The sequence below is a fragment of the Muntiacus reevesi genome, chromosome 2 (genome assembly GCF_963930625.1).
Source record: "Muntiacus reevesi chromosome 2, mMunRee1.1, whole genome shotgun sequence".
Classification (NCBI taxonomy): Eukaryota; Metazoa; Chordata; class Mammalia; order Artiodactyla; family Cervidae; genus Muntiacus; species Muntiacus reevesi.
This window is the reverse complement of record NC_089250.1, coordinates 133,015,092-133,042,585: the sequence shown is the minus strand read 5'-3', so window position 1 is coordinate 133,042,585 and position 27,494 is coordinate 133,015,092. Positions and strand designations below refer to the sequence as shown.

The following is a 27,494-nucleotide window of genomic DNA, read 5'->3' as shown; positions in this document are numbered from 1 at the left end:
GACTGTTTTGATATCCTTGCTGTCCAAAAGACTCTCAGGAGTCTTCTACAGCACCACAGTTTGAAAATGTCATTTCTTTGGTACTCAGCCTTCTTTATGGACAAACTCTCACACCTGTATGTGACTACTGAAAAAACCATAGTTTTGACTCTACAGCTATTTGTCAGCAAAGTGATATCTCTACTTTTCCATATGCTGTCTAGGTTTGTCATAGCTTTTCTTTTAAGGAGCAAGCATCTCTTAATTTCATGGCTGCAGACACTGTCCACAGTGATTTTGGAGCCCAAGAAAATAGACTGTCACTGTTTCCATTTTTCCCTCATCTATTTGCCATGAAGTGATGGGACAAGATACCATGATCTTAGTTTTTTGAGTGTTGAATTTTAAGCCAACTTTTCCATTTTCCTCTTTCACCTTCATCAAGGTTCTTTAGTTCCTCTTCACTTTCTGCATTAGGGTGGTGTTATCTGCATATCAGAGGTTGTGTGCATCAGACACAATGTTCTTCAGGAAGTAAGTAAAGAATCTACTATATGGCTGATTTATTGCTTAAATTGTTATGAGTTCTCCTGGCCCAACTGCTATTTCTTTTTTGTCGTTGCTACATATTCACATTATTTTAAACATTAATTCTTGAGCCAGCCTTTTGTAACTCAGGGCAGGCCTGGATCACTAAACATGAGACAGCCAGAAGACAGGGAGGTGGTGGGCAGGGTCTGTCCTGGGAAGCCTCCAAAAGGTCCTACTTGGTTACAGAAAAATTAGCTTTCATATCAGCAAGTATTCTTCCAAACTCCATATTTCTAAAAATTCTTATATTCTCATATTTTTTGAAGAAAAAACTCCACCTTTCTCAAAAAAACCTTCTCCTATAATTGAAAATATTTAAGACTACTGTTTCTATTTTTAGTTATTTACATTCTACTTAGAAACTCAACAGACTGCTTTGGGCTGAGTTATAATCTGCCATTACCCCTAGTGTAATAGATGCCACTACTTTATGAATGGAGAGCCAAGGGGCGATGCAAAAAAAGAAGAAAAAATTCCAGACTTCAAATAAATAACTGGAAAAGTATACATAGTAAGAACAAAATAATTGGATTTTAATAGAAATTATATAAATCCTTCAACATAGGATACCATGGTTCTTTATGGGTTGTCTTGGATAATATCAATGATTTCACTGTAAACTTGATGATATACATCTAATCCAAACAAAAAGTCTAAATGATTATAGTAAGAAATAGTTTTATGGTAAATATGATTTGTGATTTCAGAAAGTAAAATTTTAACATCTTCAGGATCAGCCAACAAGTCATTTTCACCACTCCAAGTTGCAGTTGGCACATTCATGTTTGTCACATTGTACAATGGAGAAGTTGTCTAAATGCAAATAAGTAAAGGTAAGAGTTTTCACAGAGAATAATACATATAAAGTGTTATTTACTAGTTCTTTAAATTATAAAGTACAATTTAAAAATAAGCTTAATCTAAAATAATTGTTATTAAGGAAGCAATGAGTATGAAAGAATATTGTAATTTTTACTTATTAATTAAATTAAAATTAAAACTAGAGTTTTTTGTGATTCAGAGTATCAAAATTTTCTTTGGCTTATATAACTGTCAATGTCAGTTCAGTTCGGTTCAGTTGTTAAGTTGTATACGACTCTTTGCAACCCCATGGACTGCAGCATGCCAGGCATCCCTGTCCATCACCAACTCCCGGAGTTTACTGAAACTTGTGTCCATTTGGATGTGGTGCCATCCAAACATCTCATCCTTTGCCATTTTCTTCTCCTCCCTCCTTCAATCTTTCCCAGCATCAGGGTCTTTTCAAATGAGTTTATTAGTAAATGATAAACATTGGCAGTCAAGTTCAATATGATTTTAATGAGTTAGATCTTTATATTTTACTTCAAATATTTACACAAGCAAACTACATCAGGCATTGGAGCTTAGTGAAGGCAGAAATGTATGGTGGAGAAGCATAAATTTTGAAGTAGATAGACTTGGGTTCTAGTATTTCAAGACATTTGTCATCATACTCAGACAGTTTTTATCAGCTTCTCAGTAACTTCTACTTTTTCTAATTAGTACATGTGTTTGTCTTATCTTCCCAAACACAACAGTCTTAGGGTCAAGAACAATGGTATGCTTGCTTTTTATTTCTTATTTAGCCAAAGTTCAGAGCTATGCACATTATAAATACAGTATTTTTCCTCTTGAGGGATGATGAATTATTCTACTGCTTGTCAACTTCTCTAGATTTATCTAAGATATTTTTTGTTAAAATACATAGAGAATATGAAAAGCCACTTTGGTTGGAAATGAACATATGGATACAAATCACAATGATCTTCGTTTACTGGTCCTTCTCACTGTACTACTGTACTCTTGGGTTTCACAGATGAATCTTTAATAGTAAAAATTATTTCAATTGATCAGGGAGATAATTTTTAATTTATACATAATTATGTACCTGATTAAAATGAACCAAGTTCAGATCAGGACTGCCCCAGTCAAAAGCTTTCAAGTGACTAGAATTAAAAAGCTGAAAGAAAAATTTTAAAGTAAGACTATACTCATTTTTTGTTACAATGGCAGCTGATACAAGCTAGGTATGCATTGCACAAAAAGCCCCTTTGTACTACTAAGTCTATTAGTATATGTGTAGGTGGGCTTCTTTGTTCCTCTTGCTATACACAGGGTAAGAACTGGAAGAGCTAGGAGGTGGGGGGCAGGGAAATCTGCAGACAATAATTCTACCATCTTCATATAAATGCACATCTCCTGAAGGCTTTTTACCATATTAAAGGGGGCATGTGTGTTTTGGGTAATATTAGGCCTCCCCAGAAATTCTCAGCTGTGTCTACAGAGGTCTAGGACTAAGCGTGTTAGGACTAAGATGACACTGCCCTAAAAATTATTGCTTCAAACAACAAAGATCAAGAGCATGTCCCAGAAGTCACCCCTTTCTTTACCCCTTAACACTTGCAGCCTTACCACCAGCTTTGAACCTATTAGGTCTAATCTGATTTTGACTGTTTTCCTCCTGATAATGTTTTCATTTCAAGAAGGTTAAGTTTCTCATGTGACTCATCTTCTCCAGAATGATAAAATGTCTATGTTTCTATATATCCCATATTTTATCTCCTCCCAACACTCCCCAACTCTTAAAACTCTATCACCTGTTATACCATCATCAACCTATATATTAAAACTCTTCTCTGATTGCTAATCTGATTTTCCCCAAGAATACTTCTTTCCCTACAGTTCCAAAATTGGCGAAGTTTATTTATGACATTAACATTTGTAAGATTTTGGTCAATTCTTAGACATTTTTTCATCTTATCTATGAGTAGAATTTGATTAGCTATTTATCCCCTTATCCTTGAGATCTTTTCTTCAGTTAACTTCTAGAATAACATGATATCTTGATCTTCATTTTTTCTTTTTTTTTTTTCCATTGTTTCACTCAGTGCTTCTTTTAAGCTTCCTTGGCAAATTTAGCTTCTCCTGCTGACCTCTTAATCTTTTCATGTCTCATCACTTAATCTTTACTCCTCTTTTCTTCTCTATTTATACTCAGTCTACTTGTCTTCTCATCCAGTCTCTTGGCTTTAAATGTTATTCATATTCAAAGTGTTTATCTTCTTTTATAAGTCTTTTCTAAATTCTAGACTCCTATCAGGCTCCTGCTTCAGTCAGTCTGACTCTTTGTGACCCTAAGAGCTGTAGCCTGCCAGGCTTCTCTGTCAATGGGATTCTCCAGGTAAGAATGCTGGAGCAGTTAGCCCTGCTCTCCTCCAGTGCATCTTCCCAACACAGGGATCAAACGCCTATGGCATCTCCTGTGGTTCCTGCAATGCAGGTGAATTCTTTACCACTGGACCACCAGAAAGCCCTCTAGACTTCTATACACAACTTATTCAAAATCAAGAATTAAATGTCTAAAATAATATCTCTAAAACAGAACATCCTATCTTTCCTCAAAAGCCATTCCATCATCAAACTTCTCCCTCTCCTTCAAAATTAATTTCATCTTTTCATTACTTAGTACAAAAACTTTGGATCATCCAAGATTCATTTCTTTTACTTCTCAAAGAATCCATGATTAAATTTTATAGGCTCCATTTTTATGATATACACATGCATATTCAGAATCTAACAATTTTTACCACCTCTACCGGGAACATATCAGAGCAAGCTATCATCAATTCTTTTTGCATTGCTGCAATAATCTCCTCTTTCTCATTGCTTATACTCTTGCTTCACTATAATCTATTCAACATAGAAGCTAAAAACATTCTTTTAAAAGTGTTCAGTTCAGTTGTTCAGTCATGTCCAACTCTTTGCAACCCCATGGACTGCAGCATGCCAGGTTTCCCTGTCCATCATGAATTCCTAGACCTTGTTCAAACTCATCCATCGAGTCGGTGATGCCAAAGAACCGTCTCATCCTCTATTGTGCCCTTCTCCTTCTGCCTTAAATCTTTCCCAGGATCAGGGTCTTTTCAAATGAGTCAGTTCATTGCATCAGGAGGCCAAAGTACTGGAGCTTCAGCATCAGAATCAGTCCCTTCAATGAATATTTAGGACTGCTTTCCTTTAGGATTGACTGGTTTGATACTCTTCTGGTACAAGGGACTCTCAAGGCTTCACCAACACCACATTTCAAAAGCATCAACTCTTTCACGCTCAGCTTTCTTTATGGTCAAACTCTCACATCCATACATAACTACATGAAAAACCATAGTTTTGACTACATTGACCTTTGTTGGCAAAGTGATATCTCTGCTTTTTAATAAGCTGTCTAGGTTGGTCATAGTTTCTCTTCCAAGGAGCAAGTGTCTTTTAATCTCATTGCTTCAGTCACCATCTGCAGTGAATTTGGAGCCCAAGAAAATAAAATCTGTCATTGTTTCCCCATCTATTTGTCATGAAGTGATGGGATCAGATGCCATGATCTTTGTTTTTGAATGTTGCATTTTAAGCCAGCATTTTCATTTGCTCTTTCATTTTCATTGAGAGGTTCATTAGGTCCTCCTTGGTTTCTGCCATAAGGGTGGTGTCATCTGCATATCTGAGGTTATTGATATTTCTCCTGGCAATCTTGATTTCAGCCTGTGCTTCATCCAGTCTGGCATTTCATTTGATGCACTCTGCTTATAAGTTAAATAAACAGGGTGACAATATAAAACCTTGACATACTCCTTTCCCAATTTTGAACCAGTTCATTGTTAGATGTCTGGCTCTAACTGTTGCTTCTTGACCTGCATACAGGTTTCTCAGGAGGCAGGTAAGTGGTCTGGTATTCTCATCTCTTGAAGAATTTTCCAATTTGTTGTGATCCACACATCAAAGGCTTTGGCATAACCAACAAAACAGATGTAGGTGGATTTTTTTGGTAACTCTTTAGCTTTTTCTGTGATGCAACGGATGTTGGCAATTTGATCTCTGGTTTCTCTGCCTTTTCTAAATCCAGCTTGAACATCTGAAGTTCTCAGTTCATGTACTTTGAAGCCTGGCATGGAGAATTTTGAGCATTACTTTGCTAGTGCATGAGATAAGTGTAGAGAAGGGCAAGGTGCAGTCCAAGGACACAGAAGCCCCAGCAAGATAGTAGGCACTGGAGCAGCGACTGTGCAGTGCTGGAGCGACTTTGAGAAGATATCCCACATCCAAGAACAAAGGAGAAGCCCCAGCAAAATGGTAGGAGGGGCAAAATTGTGTTTAGAATCAAAGCCCATACCTACCAGAAACAATCAGAGCTCAAACATAGCTTGTGTGCACCAGGACCCAGAGACAACACAGGCGCTGAGACAGAACTGGGTTTGAGTTCTCCTGCGGAGATACGGGTCAGCTGTGGCCTGCCGCAGGGGCAGGGCTCTGGGTGCAGCAGGCCTGGGTATGGCATAAGCCCTCTTGGAGGAGGTCACCATTAACCCTACCATAGAGCCACCAGAAGTTACAAAGGACTGAGGAAACAGACTCTGGGAGGGCACCAACAGAAACTTGTGTGCACCAGGACCCAGGAAAAAGGAGCAGTGACCCCACAAGAGACTGACCTAGACTTGCACATGAGTGTCCAGGAGTCTCTGGTGGAGGTGTGGGTCGGTGGTGGCCTGCTGCAGGGTTGGGGGCACTGAGTCCAGCAGGGCTTGCATAGGATCTTTTGAAGGAGGTTGCCATTATCTTCATCACCTCCACCATCATTTGGCCCCAGGTAAATAAGAGGGCAGGAACACAGCCCCACCCTACAACAGAAAATTGGATTACAGATTTACTGAGCATGGCACTGCCCATCAGAAAGAGACCCAGTTTCCCTCTCAGTCAGTCTCTCCTATCAGGAAGCTTTCATAAGCCTCTTATCCTTCTCCATCAGAGGGCAGAGACTGAAAACCACAATCACAGAAAACTAACCAATCTGATCATATGGACCACAGTCTTGTCTAATTCAATGAAACTATGAGCCATGCTGTGTAGGGCCACCCAAGATGGACAGGTCATGGTGGAGTGTTCTGACAAAATGTGGTCCATGGGAGAAGAGAACGGCAAACCACTTCAGCATTCTTGCCTTGAGAACCCCATGAAACAGTATGAAAAGGCAAAAAGATAAAACACTGAAAGATGGACTCCCCAGGTTGGTAGGTGCCCAACATGCTACTGCAGATCAGTGGAGAAATAACTACAGAAAGAATAAAGCGACAAAGCCAGAGCAACAACACCACCCAGTTGTGGATGTGACTGGTGATGGAAGTAAAGTCTGATACTGTAAAAAGCAATACTGCATAGGAACCTGGAATGTTAGGTCCATGAATCAAGGCAAATTGGAAGTGGTCAAACAGGAGATGGAAAGAGTGAACATTGACATTTTAGGAATCAGTGAACTAAAATCGACCGAAATGGGTGAATTTAGCTCAGATGACCATTGTATCTACTACTGTGGGCAAGAATCCCTTAGAAGAAATGGAGTAGCCATTATAGTCAACAAAAGAGTCTGAAATGCAGTACTTGGGTGCAATCTCAAAAATTATCTCTGTTCATTTCCAAGGCAAACCCTTCAATATCACAGTAATCCAAGTCTATGCCCTGACCAGTAATGCTGAAAAAGCTGAAGTTGAACAGTTCTATGAAGACCTACAAGACTTTCTAGAACTAACATCCAAAAAAGATGTCATTATAGGGGACTGCAATACAAAAGAAGAAAGTCAAAAAATACCTGGAATAACAGGGAAATTTGGCCTTGAAGTACAGAATGATGTAGGGCAAAGACTAATAGAGTTGTGCCAAGAAAATGTGCTGGTCATAGCAAACACCCTCTTCCAAAAACACAAGAGAAGACTCTACACATCGATGTCACAAGATGGTCAATACCAAAATCAGATTGATTATATTCTTTGCAGCCAAAGATGGAGAAGCTCTATACAGTCAGAAAAAACAAGACTGAGAGATGACTGTGGCTCAGATCATGAACTCTTTATTGCCAAATTCAGACTTAAATTGAAGAAAGTAGGAAAAACCACTAGACCATTTAGGTATGACCTAAATCAAATCTCTTGTGATTATACAGTGGAAGTGAGAAATAGATTCAAGGGATTAGATCTGATAGACAAAGTGCCTGAAGAACTGTGGATGGAGGCTCATGACATTGTACAGGCAGGGATCAAGATCATCTCCAAGAAAAAGAAATGCAAGAAGTCAAAATGGTTGTCTGCAAAGGGTTTAAAAATAGCTCTGAAAAGAAGAGAAGTGAAAGTCAAAGGAGAAAAGAGAAGATATACCCATTTGAATGTGGAGTTCTAAAAAATTGCAAGGAAAGAAAGTCTTCTTCAGTGATCAATGCAAAGAAATAGAGGAAAACAATAGAATGGGAAAGACTATTACTCTTCAAGAAAATTAGAGGTACCAAGGGAACATTTCATGCAAAGATGGGCACACTAAAGAACAGAAATTGCATGGACCTAACAGAAGCAGAAGATATTAAGAAGAGGTGGCAAGAATATACAGAAGAATATACAAAAGAAATCTTCATGACCCAGATAATCACGATGGTGTGTTCATTACCTAGAATAAGACATCTTGGCATACCAAGTCACGTGGGCCCTAGGAAACCCACTATGTTTTCTTTATGAACAAAGCTAATGGAGGTGATGGAATTCCAGTTGAGCTATTTCAAATCCTAAAAGATGATGCTGTGAAAGTGTTGCACTCAATATGCCAGCAAATTAGGAAAACTCAGCAGTGGCCACAGGCCTGGAAAATGTCAGTTTTCATTCCAATCCCAAAGAAAGGGAATGCCAAAGAATGCTCAAACTATACATAATTGCACTCATCTCACACACTAACAAAGTAGTGCTCAAAATTCTCCAAGCCAGGCTTCAACAGTTCGTGAACCATGAACTTCCAGATGTTCAAGTTAGATTTAGAAAAGGCAGAGGAACCAGAGATCAAATGGCGAGCATTTGTTGGATCATTGAAAAAGCAAGAGAGTTACAAAAAAAACATCTACTTCTGCTTTATTGACTATGTCAAAGCCTTTGACTGTGTGGATCACCACAAACTGTAGAAAATTCTTAAAGAGATGAGAATACCAGACCACCTGACCTGCCTCCTGAGAAATCTGTATGCAGGTCCAGAAGCAACAGTTAGAAATGGACATGGAACAGACTGGTTCCAAATTGGGAAAGGAGTATGTCAAGGATGTATATTTTCACTGTGCTTATTTAACTTATATGCAGAGTACATCATGAGAAATGCTGGGCTGGATGAAGCCTAAGCTGGAATCAAGACTTCTGGGAGAAATATCAGTAATCTCCAATGTGCAGGTGACACCACCCTCATTCCAGAAACTGAGGAGGAATTACAGAGCATCTTGATGAAAGTGAAAGAGGAGAGTGAAGAAGTTGACTTAAAGCTCAACACTAAGAAAACTAAGATCTTGTCATCCAGTCCCATCACTTCATGGCAAATAGACGGGGAAACAATGGAAACAGTGAGAGACTTTATTTTGGGGGTGGTCCAAAATCATTGCAGATGGTGACTGCAGCCCTGGAATTAAGTCACTTGCTCCTTGGAAGAAAAGCTATGACCAAACTAGATGGCATATTAAAAAGCAGAGACATTACTTTGTCAGCAAAGGTCCATCTAGTCAAAGTTGTGGTTTTTCCAGTAGTCACGTATGGATGTGAGAATTGGACTATAAAGAAAGCTGAACACCAAAGAATTGATGCTTTTGAACTGTGGTTTTGGAGAAGACTCTTGAGAGTCCCTTAAACTGCAAGGAGATCCAACCAGTCCATCCTAAAGGAAAATCAATCCTGAATATTCATTGGTAAGACTGATGCTGAAGCTGAAACTCCAATAGTTTGGCCACCTGATGCGAAGAACTGACTCATTTGAAATGATCCTGATGCTGGGAAAGATTTAAGGTTGGCGGAGAAGGAGACAACAGAGGATGAGATGGTTGGGTGACATCACCAACTCAATGGACATGAGTTTGAGTAAATTCTGGGAGTTGATGATTGACAGGGAGGCCTTACTTGCTTCAGTTCATGTGGTCACAGAGTTGGAGATGACTGAGTAACTGAACTGAACTGAACTGAGATGAGTGCAAATGTGTGGTAGTTTGAACATTCTTTGGTATTGCCTTTCTTTGTGATGGAATGAAAACTGGCCTTTCCCAGTCCTGTGGCCACTGCTGAGTTTTCCAAATTTGCTGGCATATTGAGTGCAACACTTTCACAGCATCATCTTTTAGGATTTTAAATAGCTCAGCTGGAATTCCATTGCCTCCACTAGCTTTGTTTGTAGTGATGCTTCCTTAGGCCCACTTGACTTCACATTCCAGGAGTCTGGCTCTTGCTGAGTGATTACATCTTCGTGGTTATCCGGGTCATTAAGATCTCTTTTGTATAGTTCTGTGTATTCTTGCCACCACTTCTTAATGTCTTCTGCTTCTGTTAGGTCCATACCATTTCTGTCCTTTATTGTGCCCATCTTTTCACGAAATATTCCCTTCGTATCTCTAATTTTCTTGAAGAGACCGCTAGTCTTTCCCATTCTATTGTTTCCCCTATTTCTTTGCACTGATCACTTAGGAAGGCTTTCTTATCTTTCCTTGCTCTTCTTTGGAACTATGTATTCAGATGGGTATATCTTTCCTTTTCTCCTTCGCCTTTAGCTTCTTTTCTCAGCTATTCATAAGGCCTTCTTAGACAACCATTTTGCCTTTCTGCATTTCAGTGTAAATCATAGTAAGTCACTTCCCTTCTCAAAAACCTGCAGTGGCTAACCCACTTGATACAGAATGTCAAAGTCCTTACCATGGCACAAATGTTCTTTTCTGACTCCCTCTTACTTTTTTGCCCCTGTTTTCTACTATTCTCTTCTGGAATCACTCACGTTAGCCACACTAGCCTTTTAGCTGTGCCTATCAGAAATGCTCCTGACTAAGGGCTTTTCCACCTGGATATTCTTTCTCCACATGTTCACACTGCTAACCTTCTCACTTCCTTTAAATCTTTTCAAATGTTACCATCTCACTGAGGCTCAATCCAACCTCCCTATTCAGGTAGACAACTGAATCCTGGCATACCTAATCTTTTCTCTCTGGTCCTCTCCTCCTATTTTTCATAGCTTCTATCATCATCTACTATTTTAACAATTTACTTATTTATTATGCTTGTTGTTTACTGTCTGTATATCTCATATTAGAATGTAGGTAATTTGATAGGGATCACATTCAATCTGTAGATTGTACTTGGTAGTATAGTCATTTTCACAATATTGATTCTTCCTACCCAGGAACATGGAATATCTCTCCATCTGTTCATGTCATCTTCAATTTCTTTCATTAGTGTCTTATCAATACTAGTAAAATTTTAAATGTATCTAGTGTTCATTAAATTTAAAGACACTCTCATAATCATTATCCTATTTAATTCTCATAGTTATTTTTGTTAGGTCAGAGCATGATTATTAATTCTATTTTTAAAATGAAAGAAACTGAATTCATAAAGATTTATTGATCTTATTTAATGTCCTACTGCCAGTAAGATTTAGAGAAAGAATGCAATATATTATATTTTGATCTCAAGCATATATATTCTTATGTTATCTTGGCTCTCAATATTAAGATGGCATTCATATTGAATGTTTCTTTATCAATATTCACTCAACAAATATTCTTGAGTATCTACTATATGCCACAAACTTAGTTTTACAATAGATAACTGAACAAAACTTGATCATAGTCTTCATGGAGTTCACAATTTAACCAAGGAGAAAGTATAATCTAGTGAGAAAGAGTAGGTATTGAGAGACCTGAGTTCTTGTCTTAGTTTTTTTGTTTGTTTGTTTTGTTTTTTAAGAAAAAGTTTTAAATATATGGGGCATATTAAATCATGAGCATAGCCTAGTTGATCCCTTGCCTACTGTTCTGAATGAACATTTTCTCATTTGTAAAATAGAAAATAACTGTACTCCTCTTATTGCCTAAACTGAGAATCTAATAGATTATATTATTAACATATATTATAAACTTTTAAGAATCATACATATTTTTAATAATTTCAATATATCCCTTAAATTCATCATTCTATGGCAATGGCCAGATCCCTAGAATGGTGAGATAAACTGCAAGTAGTTTAAAAAAAATTTTACCAAAATGCACTTAAAAATATATTTTAGTGTACCTGACACCAGTGGAGCATATTTTGAACAGATGTTCCTGCTGGGTTTTGTGACATGTACACATCCACACGACTCTGAGGGTTTAAAACATTATTTTTATTCTTCCAACCAGAAGAGACAATCTTTGATAATTATTAAACTAAAATATTTCAAGGAAATTTAATTTATAATAAATAATGCTAATAAAACAAAATTACATTTAAATTAAATACATAAATGTACTTATTGAATGTAAATTTCGCATTAATGTAGAAGATATTATTGGATTTCTAAGTTCTGAGGTCCATCACCCATACTGAAAACAATCAAAAGTAATGTAACACATATCTTTTGAAAGCACTAAAGAACTGAAAAGATAGAAAGAAATTACCAGGACAAATGGAAGAGAAAAGACAGAGAATTTCAAAAGAAAAGCAATGTACTAAAGTCACAAGTTTATCTGCCAATCCTAGAAAATTTAAAGTTTCACTTTAAGAAATCAGTTCAGTTTAGTCGCTCAGTCATGTCCCCCTGGACTGCAGCACGCCAGGCTTTCCTGTCCTAGAGAAGGGAACTGCAAGCCACTTTGGTATTCTTGCCATGAAAACCCCATGAACAGTATGAAAAGGCAAAAAGATAACTAGTTAAGGAGAGCAAAAATCAGCCCAGGACTTTTTGAGGACAGTGGGAAGGTTTAAAAAGAAATTCTTTCCATAATAAACTGAGGTCCCAAAGTTCAACTCAAAGTAAAGCTTAATCAGGAATACAGCTGTGCTCATGGCAATCTGTAACTTAGTTTTGCATTGCCTACATACTCCCTGGGAACCTCAATCAGTGAATAAGATATATAAGGTCAATGTAATCCCTACCAAAATCTCAATAAATTATTTTTAAGATACTGACAAACTGCTTCCAAAGTTTATATAGAGAGACAAAAGATCCCAAATAGCCAACACAATTATTAAAGGGAGGACTACAAGACATAACCTCAAGACGTTATTAATATAAAGCTACAGTAGTCAAGACAGTGTAGCATTGGTGAAAGAGTAGAGAGATAGATAAATAGAGCAGAATACAGAGCCCAGAAACAGACGTTTAGAAACATAGTTAACTGATCTCTGACAAAAAATCAAAGGCAATGTAATAGGAAAATGATAATCTTTTCAATAAATGGTGTTGCAACAAATGGATATCACATGGGGAAAAAAAAAGAATTTAGATACAGACCTTCACAAAAACAGACTCAAAACAGATCATAGATCTAAATGGGAAATGCTAAACTATAAAATTTCTAAATGATAACACAGGCAAAAATCTAGACAATCTTGAGTGTGGCAATGACTTTTCAGATAAAGTACCAAAGGCACAATCCATGAAAGATATAATCAATAAGCTGAATTACAAGAACTGGACAAAGTCAAAATTCTGGGTTGTTTGATGACATGTCCAGATTACACTGATGAGAGTTTTTGCTACCTGATCTTCCTTGCATGATAACTTCCTTTCAGTTGGCTGAGTGACATTGGCCTGATTCTAGATACTGCCTACCTGCAAACTGCAAGATTCTCTTCTGGTTTTTCATATTGCCTACAGGAAAGAAATTTCAAGTCAGATTCTAATTTTCCTATCGGTCTTGATAGGATCAAGAGGACTGAATAAAAAAAAAGGACTGAATCAAACTGAACTATCACTCTTACTGTTCCCATATACACTGTGTGTGAATTTTTTCACTTCAAACTTTCCCAATCCTAGATAACTTAGTACACAATTAATTGCAATCGATGACACTGTCAAGTTTTGTCCCAGAAAGGAGACTCACAAATTTAAAGGCTAAGAAGTTAGAATATAAGCTTTCCTAATAGTCCACCTACAAAAGAGTTCTCAAAGACACCATAATTATAATAAAGACGACAACAGCCAAAAACACAACCCAAGACATAGAATAACTAAAAAATGTAAGTAGAAATAAAGATTATATTTATGATGTCTCTAGACATTCTATGGTAGATATATAACACTAGATAGAAGAATATGAGAGGCCTTTTTAAAAAGGTAATCTTCTATGACAGAAAGTTATGCTTTTCATATCTTTGGGGAAAAGGGAAAGAATGGAGTTCTTTTCTTCTATTATGAAGAATATTAGTGTTTCTTTCAAATATCTGTAATTGTCTGAGACTTGCAATAAGACCTTCTTGAGGTTAAAAAAAATATCAACATATATCCTTGTGGTAAGAAAATGTGCTTAGAAATTAAGAGAACACCTATTTTCCTATGAACAGATACACTGGTTCTCATTAAGAACTTTCTTAAAAGGCCCAGGTGCAAGAATCAATAAACTAGTCCAAATGCCACAAACAACTGCTTTTTCCAAATCTGGGTTTTTTAATTTAATGTGCTGATAAAACCTTGCATCTTTAAGAGAATTTATATACAATCAATACAGATTGCCTTCTAATAGTAGCTTGAATACCAAAAGAGTTTCCCACTCCAGGAATTTTGATGAATGCCAAAAGCATATAAGTTAATTGCCAGGTACCCTAATTATGGAAAAATCAAGGAAGTGGAAAAGTGTTAGGAATCAGGATATAAGAGGAGGAGTTATGGAAGACAGTGAATGGAAGACAACCTAAATACATGAAACCCCAGACAACTAACATGTAACTGCAAAGACTAATAAAGATAACTATAGCTGTAGCTAGTCTCTGTTCTTTACAGAGATCAAGACAAATATGGAAGTAAAAAAATCCCAGCATGCTAATACAAATCAGTTTCTTAATGTTGGTACAGCCACAAAATTAGAAAGGCTAAGAATCTAACTACAAGAATAGATGGATAAAACAGAAAATGATACACAAAGCATAGAATAAGCACTATTAAAAGCTGCTTTCTAAAAACTGGCAAAATATATTTTAAATACAACCTGTTCTCACCGTATTTAAGTTCTTTAGGTCATATCCAGTTACCATAAACAAGATATCACGGCAAATCTTATCAATAATCTTCAGTGGACACAGCGTTGAACCAACAAATCTTTTAAAGGAGGTATTAGGTAAGAACTCTTTGCTGCCAGAAAAAAACTGCAAAATAAATTTACTCTATTCATGTTTGGAAGACTAAAACAATTTAATCAAAAGTTGATTTGGTGAGTTCACTACATTTACAACCAAATACATTAGTTTAAAACATTTAAATTAAGGATGAAATTTGAGAGCAATATAAAGAGATGATTTGATTAGTGAAATTCTTACACAATGAGTCATCCAAAACTATCATAAGTAAAGTCTTATACCTGTGTAGAAACAAAAGCAAGAATCCAGTGTAAACGAAGCCAAAAAATTCAAATCATACATGTGGCTCTGCAAACATAGCCAAGACCTTTTATTTTGAAAGCAGAGAATCATTATCATTTTGGGTTGTCAACTACAAAAAGGGAAGAAATAACATACCTTGATCAGTGACTTCCAGTTGTATGCCATTTTAATTAAAGGGCTTTTTGAGTATTTAATGGAAAAAACTGGGGCTAAGGCAAAAAATACTTTGATTCTTTCAGCTATCTTTGGTATTGTGGAAAATGTTATGAAGGCTGAAAGAAAATAAGATATAAATGAACTATCCTTAGTCAATTACTATCATGTAAGAAATGACAATGGTAAGTTCAATAATTAATTTACTAATTCATTTCTTATCTATCAAACATTTATTGACTATACATACTGAGACATGCATATTGATCACAACAGAATGCTGATTATTAGGATCTAAAACAAATGTGTAGATCATAAATGAGTTTAATTCAGCAATAAATCACTTTTATAACACCATAGTTGAAAATCAGAAATATTTACTATTACACATTAGTATAACTGGCAATGGTGAAAATGATGAAAGTGAATTTTTCAGATAGATAAATCTACTTTAGGTGAGAAATTCAATAAATATAAAATTGTTTTAATATTTACTTTTAATTAAAAATGTCTTAGCCTTCTTGAACAGAGGCTACTAAACACTATATTTTATTGATAATTCAGAGTAATTAATATGACAAATAGAATTTTTTCCTTTTTTGATAACTTATCAAGCTATCTAATTGCATACCCCCTCTATTTTTATTGGTTCTTTTTTCCCTGGGTTCTGAGAAGTCAAAGAAGCAAAGAATTATATATCATATCAAACTGCAAGTTGATAAGCTCTGGCACATCACTCATTTTTTTTATTTGGTTATTTCCTAGGATTCTTGGTTCCATACTGAACAGTTGATGAAAATTTGGACTAAAATTCACACATGGTTAATAAATATCAGAGAAAAGGTCTATGAGAAATGGAAAGAGATTGTTATTCGACATATTTTTTCTGGTAGAAAATGGATGATTCCTATAAGAAATACTTATACTCTTCAGTCTAGATAATACTCTTATAGTCTAGATGATAATGATGATGACTAATACAGTCTAGATGATACTCTACAGTCTAGAAAAAACTCATTTAATACTGGGTTCTATTATAAAGTAGACTTCTGCTTCCAAAGTAGAAAGATTAAGTTTTATGGTACCAAGAAAGAGAATTACATTAAGTCTTAGGGAATATTTTTCTGAAAGTAAGATTGATACACATTAGGTAGAAGAGTTAAGTATTATAAAGGGATGAAAGTTCTTTTCTAGTCATCTTTAAATATAGGAAGGATTTCTTCATCTCTGTTCATTTCTTAAGTTTAATATGTCCTAAATGTAAAAACCCAAGCACCCTTTTAAAACTTCTTACTCATAAATTCCTATGCTTGATTTTTAAAAGAAAAATAATTATACAATTTCTATTTGTGGAATAAATGACAGCTATGACTTAATTGCGATATTTAGATGGATATCCAACTTTTATACATTACAAACAAACAAAACCTTGTTTTTGCAGTCAATTCTTTGTGACTAGAGAATACTACATAGAATTAAAACAGGATATAACCTTCCAGGGCACTGCTCTGTGATATATGTCTCACAGTTCTGCTTTGGTTCACTTACAGGTCTAGAAGCTGACCTATATCCTTAAGAATATATCTACAAACTTTGAAAGTGTAATAAAGTAATAGAAGCAATGATCTTTCTTGCCATACCAATGGTAGTGCCTTGTGAATGCCCTACATAAAATATTTGCTCTTGTTGGGTTTGCTTCACAATGAAATTAATGGAGGCTGGAAGGTCATATTTAGCCATCTCATCAAAGCTACAAAAGAAAAAAGAAAATAAAAATGTATATTCTACTAATGTTATGTTAACATTTGAAGATAATGATTAGGTAAATATATTTAAAGCATTTTTCAACTCTCCTTGGGTACTATCAACAAGTTAGATAATATAATTATCTATTGACTAGAGACTTCGTGAGAACACAAAGTTAAGGAAATAAAATAGCCACAAGAGTTTTATAAAGAAGGTCATTGTATATTCTAAGAACAGTGAAGCAGACTACATATACAGGTGACAGAGTGAAAAAATACAGTAGGGTAGTCAGTAAAGCTTACTGCTTAAAAATGAGATATAAGCTCAAAATCAAACAAGTATTCTTTAACTTTCCAGGTAAAATTTATATAAATTTTAATAAATTGAGAGCCCTGAGTTGAGAAAAAAAGACTTATGTTTCATTTCATTTCATTCAAAAAGAAGGAAACAGTCCAATACACTTATACAACAAAATATTACTCAGTTTTTTCTGTACCTGAAAGCCCAGAATTCTTTGGAATTTGTTTTTAGGTACAAGTGTTTTCTAGACCAGGTAGTCCCTCTGCTGTTCCCCATCCACACATCATAACCAGCATCTGCCAGAAGGAAGCCTAGGCTGTTATTAGGAAGATTGGAAATCCAGCTGCTGGCAGATGTGAGCAAACCATGTTGCAAGTATACAACAAGTCTCTGAACTGGAAAAAAATGTAGAAAATTACTTTTAAAATATTGTAGTATCTACATGAGTATCTCACCTCAAATTTAATCTTATAGGATAAAGATTTTTTAAATTGCATAAATTGGGTAGGTTTTTCACGTTTTAATCCCATATGTCAGAGTTGTTCACTAATGAATTTCTTTCATATGACCAAGTGGGCAATTAGGTCATGTCACATACTTAAACATGGGCTTTCCAGGTGCCACTTGTGGTAAAGAACCGGCCTGAGAATGCAGGAGAAATAAGAGATGCATGTTTGATTCCTGGGTCCAGGAGGTCTCCTTGAGGAGGGCAAGGCAACCCACTCCAGTATTCTTGCCTGGAGAATCCCCATGGACAGAAGAGCCAGGCTACAGTCCATAGGGTTGCAAAGAGTCAGACATGACTGAAGCTACTTAGCCCACACATACTTAAACATACAAATTTTTTAGGATATAGAATATTCAAATATCTCTTAGTAACCTGGACTCATTTAAATAGCATGTTCAATTAAGTTCAGTCGCTCAGTCGTGTCCGATTCTTTGCGACCCCATGGACTACAGCACACCAGGCCTCCCTGTGCATCACCAACTCCTGGAGACTACTCAAACTCAAGTCCATTGAGTCGGTGATGCCATCCAAACATCTCATCCTCTGTCATTCCCTTCTCCTCCTGCCCTCAATCTTTCCCAGCGTCAGGGTCTTTTCAAATGAGTCAGCTATTCGCATCAGGTGGCCAAAGTATTGGAGTTTCAGCTTCAACATCAGTCTTACCAATGAACACAGGACTGATCTTTAGGAGGGATTGGTTGGATCTCCTTGCAGTCCAAGGGACTCTCAAGAGTCTCTTCTCCAACACCACAGTTCAAAAGCAACAATTCTTTGATGCTCAGCTTTCTTCATCATCCAACTCTCACATCCATGCGTGACTACTGGAAAAACCATAGCTTTGACTAGACAGACATTTGTTGGCAAAGTAACTTCTCTGCTTTTTAATATGCTATCTAGGTTGGTCATAACTTTCCTTCCAAGGAGTAAGCGTCTTTTAATTTCATGGCTGCAATCACCATCTGCAGTGATTTTGGAGCCCAGAAAAATAAAGTCAGCCACTGTTTCCATTGTTTCCCCATCTATTAGCCATGAAGTGATGGGACCAGATGCCATGATCTTAATTTTCTGAATGTTGAGCTTTAAGCCAACTTTTTCACTCTCCTCTTTTACTTTCATCAAGAGGCTCTTTAGTTCTTCACTTTCTGACATAAGGGTAGTATCATCTGCATATTTGAGGTTACTGATATTTCTCCTGTCAATCTTGATTCCAGCTTGTGTTTCATCCAGTCCAGGGTTTCTCATGATGTACTCTGCATGTAAGTTAAATAAGCAGGGTGACAATATACAGTCTTGATGTACTCCTTTCCTATTTGGAACCAGTTTATTGTTCCATGTCTAGTTCTAACTATTGCTTCCAGACCTGCATACAGATTTCTCAAGAGGCAAGTCAGGTGGTCTGGTATTCCCATCTCTTGAAGAATTTTCCACAGTTTATTGTTATCCACACAGTTAAAGTTTTTGGCATAGCTGATAAAGCAGAAGGAGATGTTTTTCTATAACTCTCTTGCATTTTCAGTGATCCAGCAGATGTTGGCAATTTGATCTCTGGCTCCTCTGCCTTTTCTAAGACCAGTTTGAACATCTGGAAGTTCCCAGTTGATGTATTGCTGAAGCTTGGCTTGGAGAATTTTGAGCATTACTTTGCTAGTGTGTGAGAAGAGTGCAATTGTGCAGTAGTTTGAGCATTCTTTGGCATTGCCTTTCTTTGGGATTGGAGTGAAAATTGACCTTTTCCGGTCCTGTGGCCACTGCTGAGTTTTCCAAATTTGCTGGCATATTAAGTGCAGCACTTTCACAGCATTATCTTTTAGGATTTGAAATAGCTCAACTGGAATTCCATCACCTCCACTAGCTTTGTTCATAGAGATGCTTCCTAAGGTCCACTTGAGTTTGCATTCCAGGATGTCTGGCTCCAGGTGAGTGATCACACCATGGTGATTATCTGGGTCATGAAGATCTTCTTTATACAGTTCTTCTGTATATTCTTGCCACCTCTTCTTTAAACAGCATGTTACATAAGATATATTTTATATGATTACCCCACCTTTCTCATTTCATAAAATAATTTTATACTCACATTTTCACAGATATATTTAATACAGATTTTATCACTAGAACCATTGCTTTAATCACCAGTGTTCCCAGAGCTGTAATTTATACTTCCAAGGTTTTCGAGAGGCAACACCTTTGAATAACATAATGTCTGCTCACTGGCAACTTTGTTTTAAGCCCCAAATTGCCCTTCACATAATCCATATCATTATCATCATTACAGATTGCCAGGCATTGTAGTTGGAGCATTGAAAGAACCTTGTATATTATAGCACTTCAATGGCTAAAATATTACATTTCCTGTGATGATACAGAAAAGTGATGAATGGTTTGTACATGCTCTCTGACAGTGCAGACAAACCCTAGATCCAGAATAACTGGCCTTGATCAAAATAGAGAGGTAGGACTGCTGATATATAAATCTTTATTGGGAAAAAGATATTTGGTATTCAGATGATACACATAGGCATCTTTTGTTACTCCCATGCCTTGTTTTAACTGTAAATGTGCAAGTATGGCAACTATGACATATTAGGGACATAGTAGCCCCTGGGATAAAGGCCTGGTTTATCAAATAAGGAAAGACAGCCAAGAGGAAGAGGAATTTACAGTGGGTAGTGGAGGGAGGAATGTAAAAACACCAGATATGGCATTAGGATCAAATGTAATAGCAGATGAAATACACTACAATATTGTAAAGTAATTAGCCTTCAACTAATAAAAATAAATGTAAAAAAATGTAATACCAGATGAAATAAACTTATTGTGACAAACAAGTGGATCCGAGCAGTGCAAGATTTCCCTGCTAAGCAGCTGAATCATTCTTCCAGCTATTGTGACTGGTGCTTTTGAAGGGTTCACTATTGCCCCTTTCTCTGTGGAACTGCCCCCAGGCTAAGGGGAATTTCCTCAGCCAGACTTTATTTCTTTCTACAGATGCCCTTCAGGCAGTGACTAACTGATAAAAGAATGCAAAAAAGCTAGCTCCCTAACTTCAAGGTGGGACCCTGTCTGCAGTGCAATTCAGGGATCCATAAACTCCTCTGAGACAACATTGTATTAGCTGAGTCTCATCCTTCTTTAGCGCCTTCCCCTGCCTTCCCCTCTTGTCCACATTATCTTCTCATGAAAGTATTCCAATCAATAAATTACATGCACCTATATTCTTGTCTCAGGGCTGCTTCTAGAGAACTCTAAGCTACTTACTATATTTTAAAATTATCTTTAAGTCTTTTTGTTAGAAAAATTGAGTCAAACCCTGAGGAATGATTACAATAATTATGTCAAAATTCTCTGCCTAGTAGATGTGACCTCTATAAGATTCAAAAATTATATTGGTAGAGCCTGTTCAAAATTAATGAATTTTCTCTGAAATGTACCATAATGTTCAAAATGAGAACTTGACAGGTGTACTAAAATATAAGAAACAATTTTTTCAGGGACAAAATCTAAGGAGGAAAGACAAATTCTGGTTTTTATTTTATTTTATTTTATTTTTTGCAACAGATAAATAAGAAAAGTAGTTGGTTACATATTGTGCTAGTAAGTGACACATCTAGAATTATTAATATGACCCTAGTGACAAATTCTAGTGCATTTTTCAGCATCTCATTCTGTTGACAGTAGTGTACATAGTACTGGAGTAAAGAGCCATGAGACTGCTACCAAACTTTTCAAACTTATCTCTTTGCTATTACTAGAGGAGAGATTCACAGGCACAAAGAAAGAAATTTTTACCAGCCATACATCAAACCTACAGAATAAAGCTACTGTGTTTCAGAGCATTTCTAACCCCTCATTAAACAAAGAAAATTCTAGGTAATCAACATGTATGAGTATGGTGATCTACAAAGAAAACCTGGGAGGAGCAATGTGTGTTCCACCTTACTTTAAAACCACTCTGACCAGGAAGCTAGAGAGTCAGATTCTCTTCCTGGGGCATATAGAGATATGCATGAGAAGTTAACTGTTCACTTAATCTTTAAACCCTTTTCTTGTCCTAAACTCACTGAGAAACAATGAAGTTAAGAGCTTCAGATAATCACCAGTTTATCTTGAACTGAGCTTTACCTGAATTGTTTTCACTGTTTGTCTTCCCATAGGGAATTCTATAAAGGCTAAGGATATAACCATCTTCAGTTGTAATATCATACTCTTCATCTGGGTAGCCCCAGTAGGAAATAATTTGACTCTAGATAAGGAAAAAGCAAACCTTTTAGAATAAGACTGTTAGTGAATTAACGTAACCTAATTAAATCTAACCTAATCCCATGGACAGAGGAGCCTGGAGGGCTATAATCCTTGGGATCACAAAGAGTAGGACATGACTGACTAACACACACAAACACACATTAATGTAATAATGATTCTTTGTATTCTCAATCTTAAGCTTATGCATTTTTTATTTTCACTAATTCACTGATTAATTCAGTAATAAATATTTATAGAACATCTACTAAGCATCAGTCTTATATACCAGGGGTTCATAAAAAAATAAAACAACAACAACAAAAAATTAAAACCCCTGCATTCAAGGATATATCTCAAGAACTAACCTATTATTTTTTTTTTCTGACTACTAATCATAGTTTTACCAACATACCAATATACCGTTTTAAAATATGTTTACCCACAAGTGTTTGTTTGTCTATATATATAGCTAAGAATATATACATATGTGGAATTTGTTATGTAAATGCATATATAGAATAGAGAAATGATATGTTTATGCATATTTTCATTTCAGACACAGAATAAAGCAGAAAGGGAAACTTTAAGCTATAGGAAAGCAGATGAGGAATATTAGTTGACCCATATTCAAAATACATGAATGCGGAGATATAAACTGACTGTAGATCTATTCAAATAAGACCCCTCAAAATTGAAGAGTAACATTCCCTGTTACTTTATCAGCTTAGCATTTATGTCCAAGCAACTTACAATATTCATACTTGCTTCAGGGTTCACAGATCTTTGTTTTCTAAAGGCACCATGAGTAGTTCCAAGAATTAGGATGAAAGACATCACCTTGAAAAGGTACCACATTTGGAATCTACATGTAAAAAGAGATTTTAATAATATTAAAATTGCAGCAATTAATACTATTTGACTGATTAAATAATTCTGTGAGGTAGGGAATATTACCATTTTCAGATGACAAAACAGAGGCTCTGAAAAATTAAATAAACCTGTCTAAGGATATACAATGTATAACTGGCAATCACGGTTCAGATTCAGGCCTGCTTAACTCCAAAATCCATGCTTTTCCAACTACTCTATTCTGTAGCACAAATTCCCTCTTTAAAGTCTTCTTAATAGTATTGCTTAGCTCAGTTTTAAGAGTTTTACTATATACTGCAGGTTAACTAGTATAATTGATATTACTGATATAAGAATACTCTTACCAGACTATTATTTATTTAAAGCATATTTAAAGGTTTTTGGGCTTGGGAGAGGGAAAGGGGACTAATGTGAAGATTAGAAAGCTTGCATAGCTTACATTCAGCCTCTCAGGGTTTGGATTTTATTTTGTTTACCGAAATATGACTTTGAGTAACCAAATTCTGGAAAGCCAGACACATAAATCATTTCATGAAAACTGAGAAACCAGGGAATCACAGAGGTCACCATCCAGATTTTCTCCCCAGACCTTGATTAACCAATTTCATGAGCCTTGTCAAATGAGCCAGACACTGTACCTGAAAGGATATTATGAGGCATTTATAAAACTCCCAACTACACAACTTGTAAACTGTGTGACTTAAAGCAAGTTACTTACCCTCTCTGAGCATGTTTTCCTACTTAAAAAGTGTAAATAATGCCTACTTCTAGGTTTGTTATAAAACTTAAATTTGATAAATGTGACATGATGCTTTTTTAATATAATACTTTATTTTCTTGGGCTCCAAAGTTATTTGGAGATTTGCAGATGGTGACTGCAGCCATGAAATTAAAAGATAGTTTCTCCTTGGAAGAAAAGCTATTACCAGCCTAGATAGCATATTAAAAAGCAGAGACATTACTTTATCAACAACGGTTCATTTAGTTAAAGCTATGGTTTTTTCCAGTAGTCAAGTATGGATGTGAGAGTTGGACCATAAAGAAAGCTTTTGAACTGTACTGTTGGAGAAGACTCTTGAGAGTCCCTTGGATTCCAAAGAGATCAAACCAGTCAATCCTAAAGGAAATCAGTCCTAATTATTAATTGGAAGGACTGATGCTATAGCTGAAGCTCCAGTACTTTGGCCACCTGATGTGAAGAACTGATTCACTGGAAAAGACCCTGATGCTGGGAAAGATTGAAGGCAGGAGGAGAAGAGGAAGACAGAGGATGAGATGGTTGGATGGCATCACTGATGGGATGGACATGAGTTTGAGGAAGATCTGGAAGTTGGTTACGGACAGGAAAGCCTGGTGTGCTGCAGTCCATGGGGCCACAAAGAGTTGGACAAGACTGAGCAACTGAACTGTAATATAATCCTAGTCATATAACTAACATTTAATACATATTAGACCACCTTAAGAGAACAAACAAAACACTAGAAATTCAGGAAAATAATTTGCATGCAAACAATTGCTATATCTTATATATATGTTATGCATTGGAGAAGGAAATGGCAACCCACTCCAGTAGAACAATGGTGAATCCCAGGGATGGGGGAGTCTGGTAGGCTGACGTCTATGGGGTCGCACAGAGTCAGACACGACTGAAATGACTTAGTTGCAGCGTATATATGTTAAGCTAATCTCCAATGCAATATTTAATAACTTGGTACAAACTAGGTGGATATGTAATTGAAACTGTATTTATTACTTAAAGTTTCTTTTAATTGAAAACTTTGATTTATGGAGACTGAACATCTCACCTTTGGTCCAAAAGGTTTGCATTATGTTTGGTATAATATCTGTGCTTTTCACTGAAGACAGAAAGCACATTTTAGAACAGTATTACCAAACTTTTTACCAAAGAGAGAGAAATCTGCTAATTTAAGTGCATAAGAAAAAAAGTTATAACACTTGTGGTCACAACAGTGCTATACAAGGTGTTATGTAAACAGTGTTATGTAAAATGGAAACAACAACAAAAAATTCAAAGACTCTTTTGTTGATACTGATAAATTCTGAGTTGCTTTTCATCTCAAGTTGAATTTGATATTGATGTTACTAAGTTAACATAAGTTTTCAAATATACTTTGGACCTATGCAATTTTTATACTGGTATTCTGCTTAAAAGTTAAATCAATCCATCTAAAAATATTGGAAATAATTTTATCAAAGTAGATGAAAATATATAAGAAAAATTACTTATCAATAGTCAATTCAGTTACTGAGATTTTAAAATATATTCAGAGCAATTTGGGTACTTGAAACTACTCTTTTAAGTATAAATTTTATGGAATCTAAACACATTAAGTGTCTGATAAAAAATTTAGTTCTCAAATTGAAATTTTTTAGGAGTAAAAGACATACCAATTTTTAAAGGCTTAGTATGAAGGAGTTTTAAAATATATCAATGATTTTTTAAATGCTGATGTTTTAAAATGATCATTTGAATACAGTGGACCACTATTTATTAAATTTATACAGATACCATAGAGCTAGATGTTGTTACTAAAATATCACTTTACCTGTAAAACCTAGTATCTAATCTAGTAATTACTATTACCTCAACTTTAGTCATTAACCATAATTTTTCATCTCTGTTGACTGGTTGGGGAAATACTATGTCATGAACTGGTGCTTTGCTTAGTGTAGGGGCAAACTTTTAAAAGATGATTTTAAAGATGGAAGTGTGACAGAAAATTGAGCTTTGTGCAAGAGTAATAAATATCTTACATAATGATTTTTAAAGATTATCACACAGTTAGCAAAAGCACTTAAACAAAATTAAACCAAAGAGCTGCATTATTAACAGCACCCATCTGTAACTAAATATAATTTTCTAAAAGTTGATTTGAGGATCAATTTTCTTCAGTTTTTGCCATTAAAAGCATTAGTTTGACTTTAGATACAACCCACAACAATAAAAAACATTATGCCATACCTTTTTGCTCTTCTTGATTTTAGGTGCCTAATATATGTGTCTTCCAAGTAGTTAACCACATATTGTGCTCCTTTTGGCAAAGGTTGCTAAATATAATCATAGATAAAGTGAAAAAATTTAAAAATGAGAACATTTAATTTCAGTGCAAAATCAAACCTGGCATTATATAAATTGGCAACAGAAACTACAAAACATTTTGAAAGAACACTGTTGATACTAATAAATGCTAAGTAGCTTTTCAAGTCACTTTCCCATATGCTACTCTAAATACATTCACAAAAATATCCACAGAGGTTGTTAGTGGTAGTTTCCCACTAGTGCAGTTTTTTTTTAAATCATAATTATTAAGACATAATTCTAACTCCCTTAAAGTGTTAAAATAGATTTCTGTTCTTCTGACTGGCAGTCACTGTAATAACAGTAATGAGTAGTAATCACGCAGTCTATGAATGGTGTAAAGCAGTTCAAATATAGAAGCGACTGTCATATCATTATTGTTGGGTTTTGAAGATTTCTCCCTATGGAAAACATAAAAAAGTGCTCATTTCTTTTCCTAACACATATTATAGAAAGAAAAACACTGAAGTTTGGCTTAGATTATTTTAAAATATATGTTGTAAACTCAAGAAAATAAAAAAACTTTTAAGAAGTACAAAGAGTAAGTCAATAAAGAAGGTAAAACGGGTTAATAATAAATGCTCAGTTAGACCTTAAGAAGTAAAAAGATTTTAAAAAAAATAAATGAAGAACAAATAAACACAGTAGTATCCTGGTAGATTTTAATCAACAATATAATAATCATTTGTGAAAGTGTAAGTGACAGCTGCTAAGTCGTGTCCGACTCTTTGCGACCCCATGGACGTGTCCACAGAATTCTCCAGGCCAGAATACGGGAGTGGGTAGCCTTTCCCTTCTCCAGGGGATCTTCCCAACCCAGGGATTGAACCCAGGTCTCCCACACTGCAGTTCGATTCTTTACCAGCTGAGCCACAAGGGAAGCCCAAGAACACTGGAGTGGGTAGCCTATCTGTTCTCCAGGGGATCTTTCCGACTCAGGAATCGAAGAATTATTTGTAAATGGTCTATATATACTGGTTAAACACAGAAATTGTCAGAGTGGATTAGAAAAGCAAGACTCCACTCTGTGATGTCTATAAGAAAAGTGAAAGTGAAAGTCACTCAGTCCTGTCAGACTCTTTGTGACCCCATGGACCATACAGTCCATGGAATTCTCCAGGCCAGAATACTGGAGTGGCTAGCCTTTCCCTTATCCAGGGGATCTTCTCAACCCAGGGATCAAAGCCGAGTCTCCTGAATTGCAGGTGCATTCTTTACCAGCTGAGCCATAAGGGAGGCCTATAAGAAATCTGCATTAAATACAGATTATTATTATCAATAGACAGATAGGTTGAAGAGTAAAAGTGTAAAGCAAGATATACCAAGAGAAAGCTGGACTAACTGTGTTGATTTCAATTACAGTAGGCTCAGAATAAGAAATATAGATAAAAAGCAAGATTTCATAACAATATGGAATCAGTTCTCAAAGAAGACATAACAATCCTGGAAGTGTACGCACCAAACAGCTCAGTGTCCGCTTAGTCCCCTCTGACTCTGTGGCCCTGTGGACTGTAGCGTGCCAGGCTCCTCTGTCCATGGGACTTTCCAGGCAAGAATACTAGACCGGGTTGCCATTTCCTACTCCAGGGGA

At 36.0% G+C, this 27,494-nt stretch overlaps 1 protein-coding gene across 1 annotated transcript; it reads right to left on the bottom strand.

Annotated features, from left to right (window-relative positions):
• Positions 1-1,149: 1,149 nt before the first annotated feature.
• On the bottom strand, positions 1,150-22,707 carry LOC136157267 (lipase member J-like). Its single transcript, XM_065919219.1, has 9 exons — positions 22,684-22,707; positions 21,814-21,934; positions 17,380-17,578; positions 16,778-16,887; positions 15,120-15,256; positions 14,604-14,750; positions 11,697-11,768; positions 2,480-2,551; positions 1,150-1,383 (listed from the first exon to the last, which is right to left on the bottom strand). The coding sequence occupies exons 1-9, from the start codon at positions 22,690-22,692 to the stop codon at positions 1,150-1,152; spliced, it is 1,101 nt and encodes a 366-aa protein (XP_065775291.1). The 5' UTR covers positions 22,693-22,707.
• Between the last annotated feature and the right edge of the window lie 4,787 nt (positions 22,708-27,494).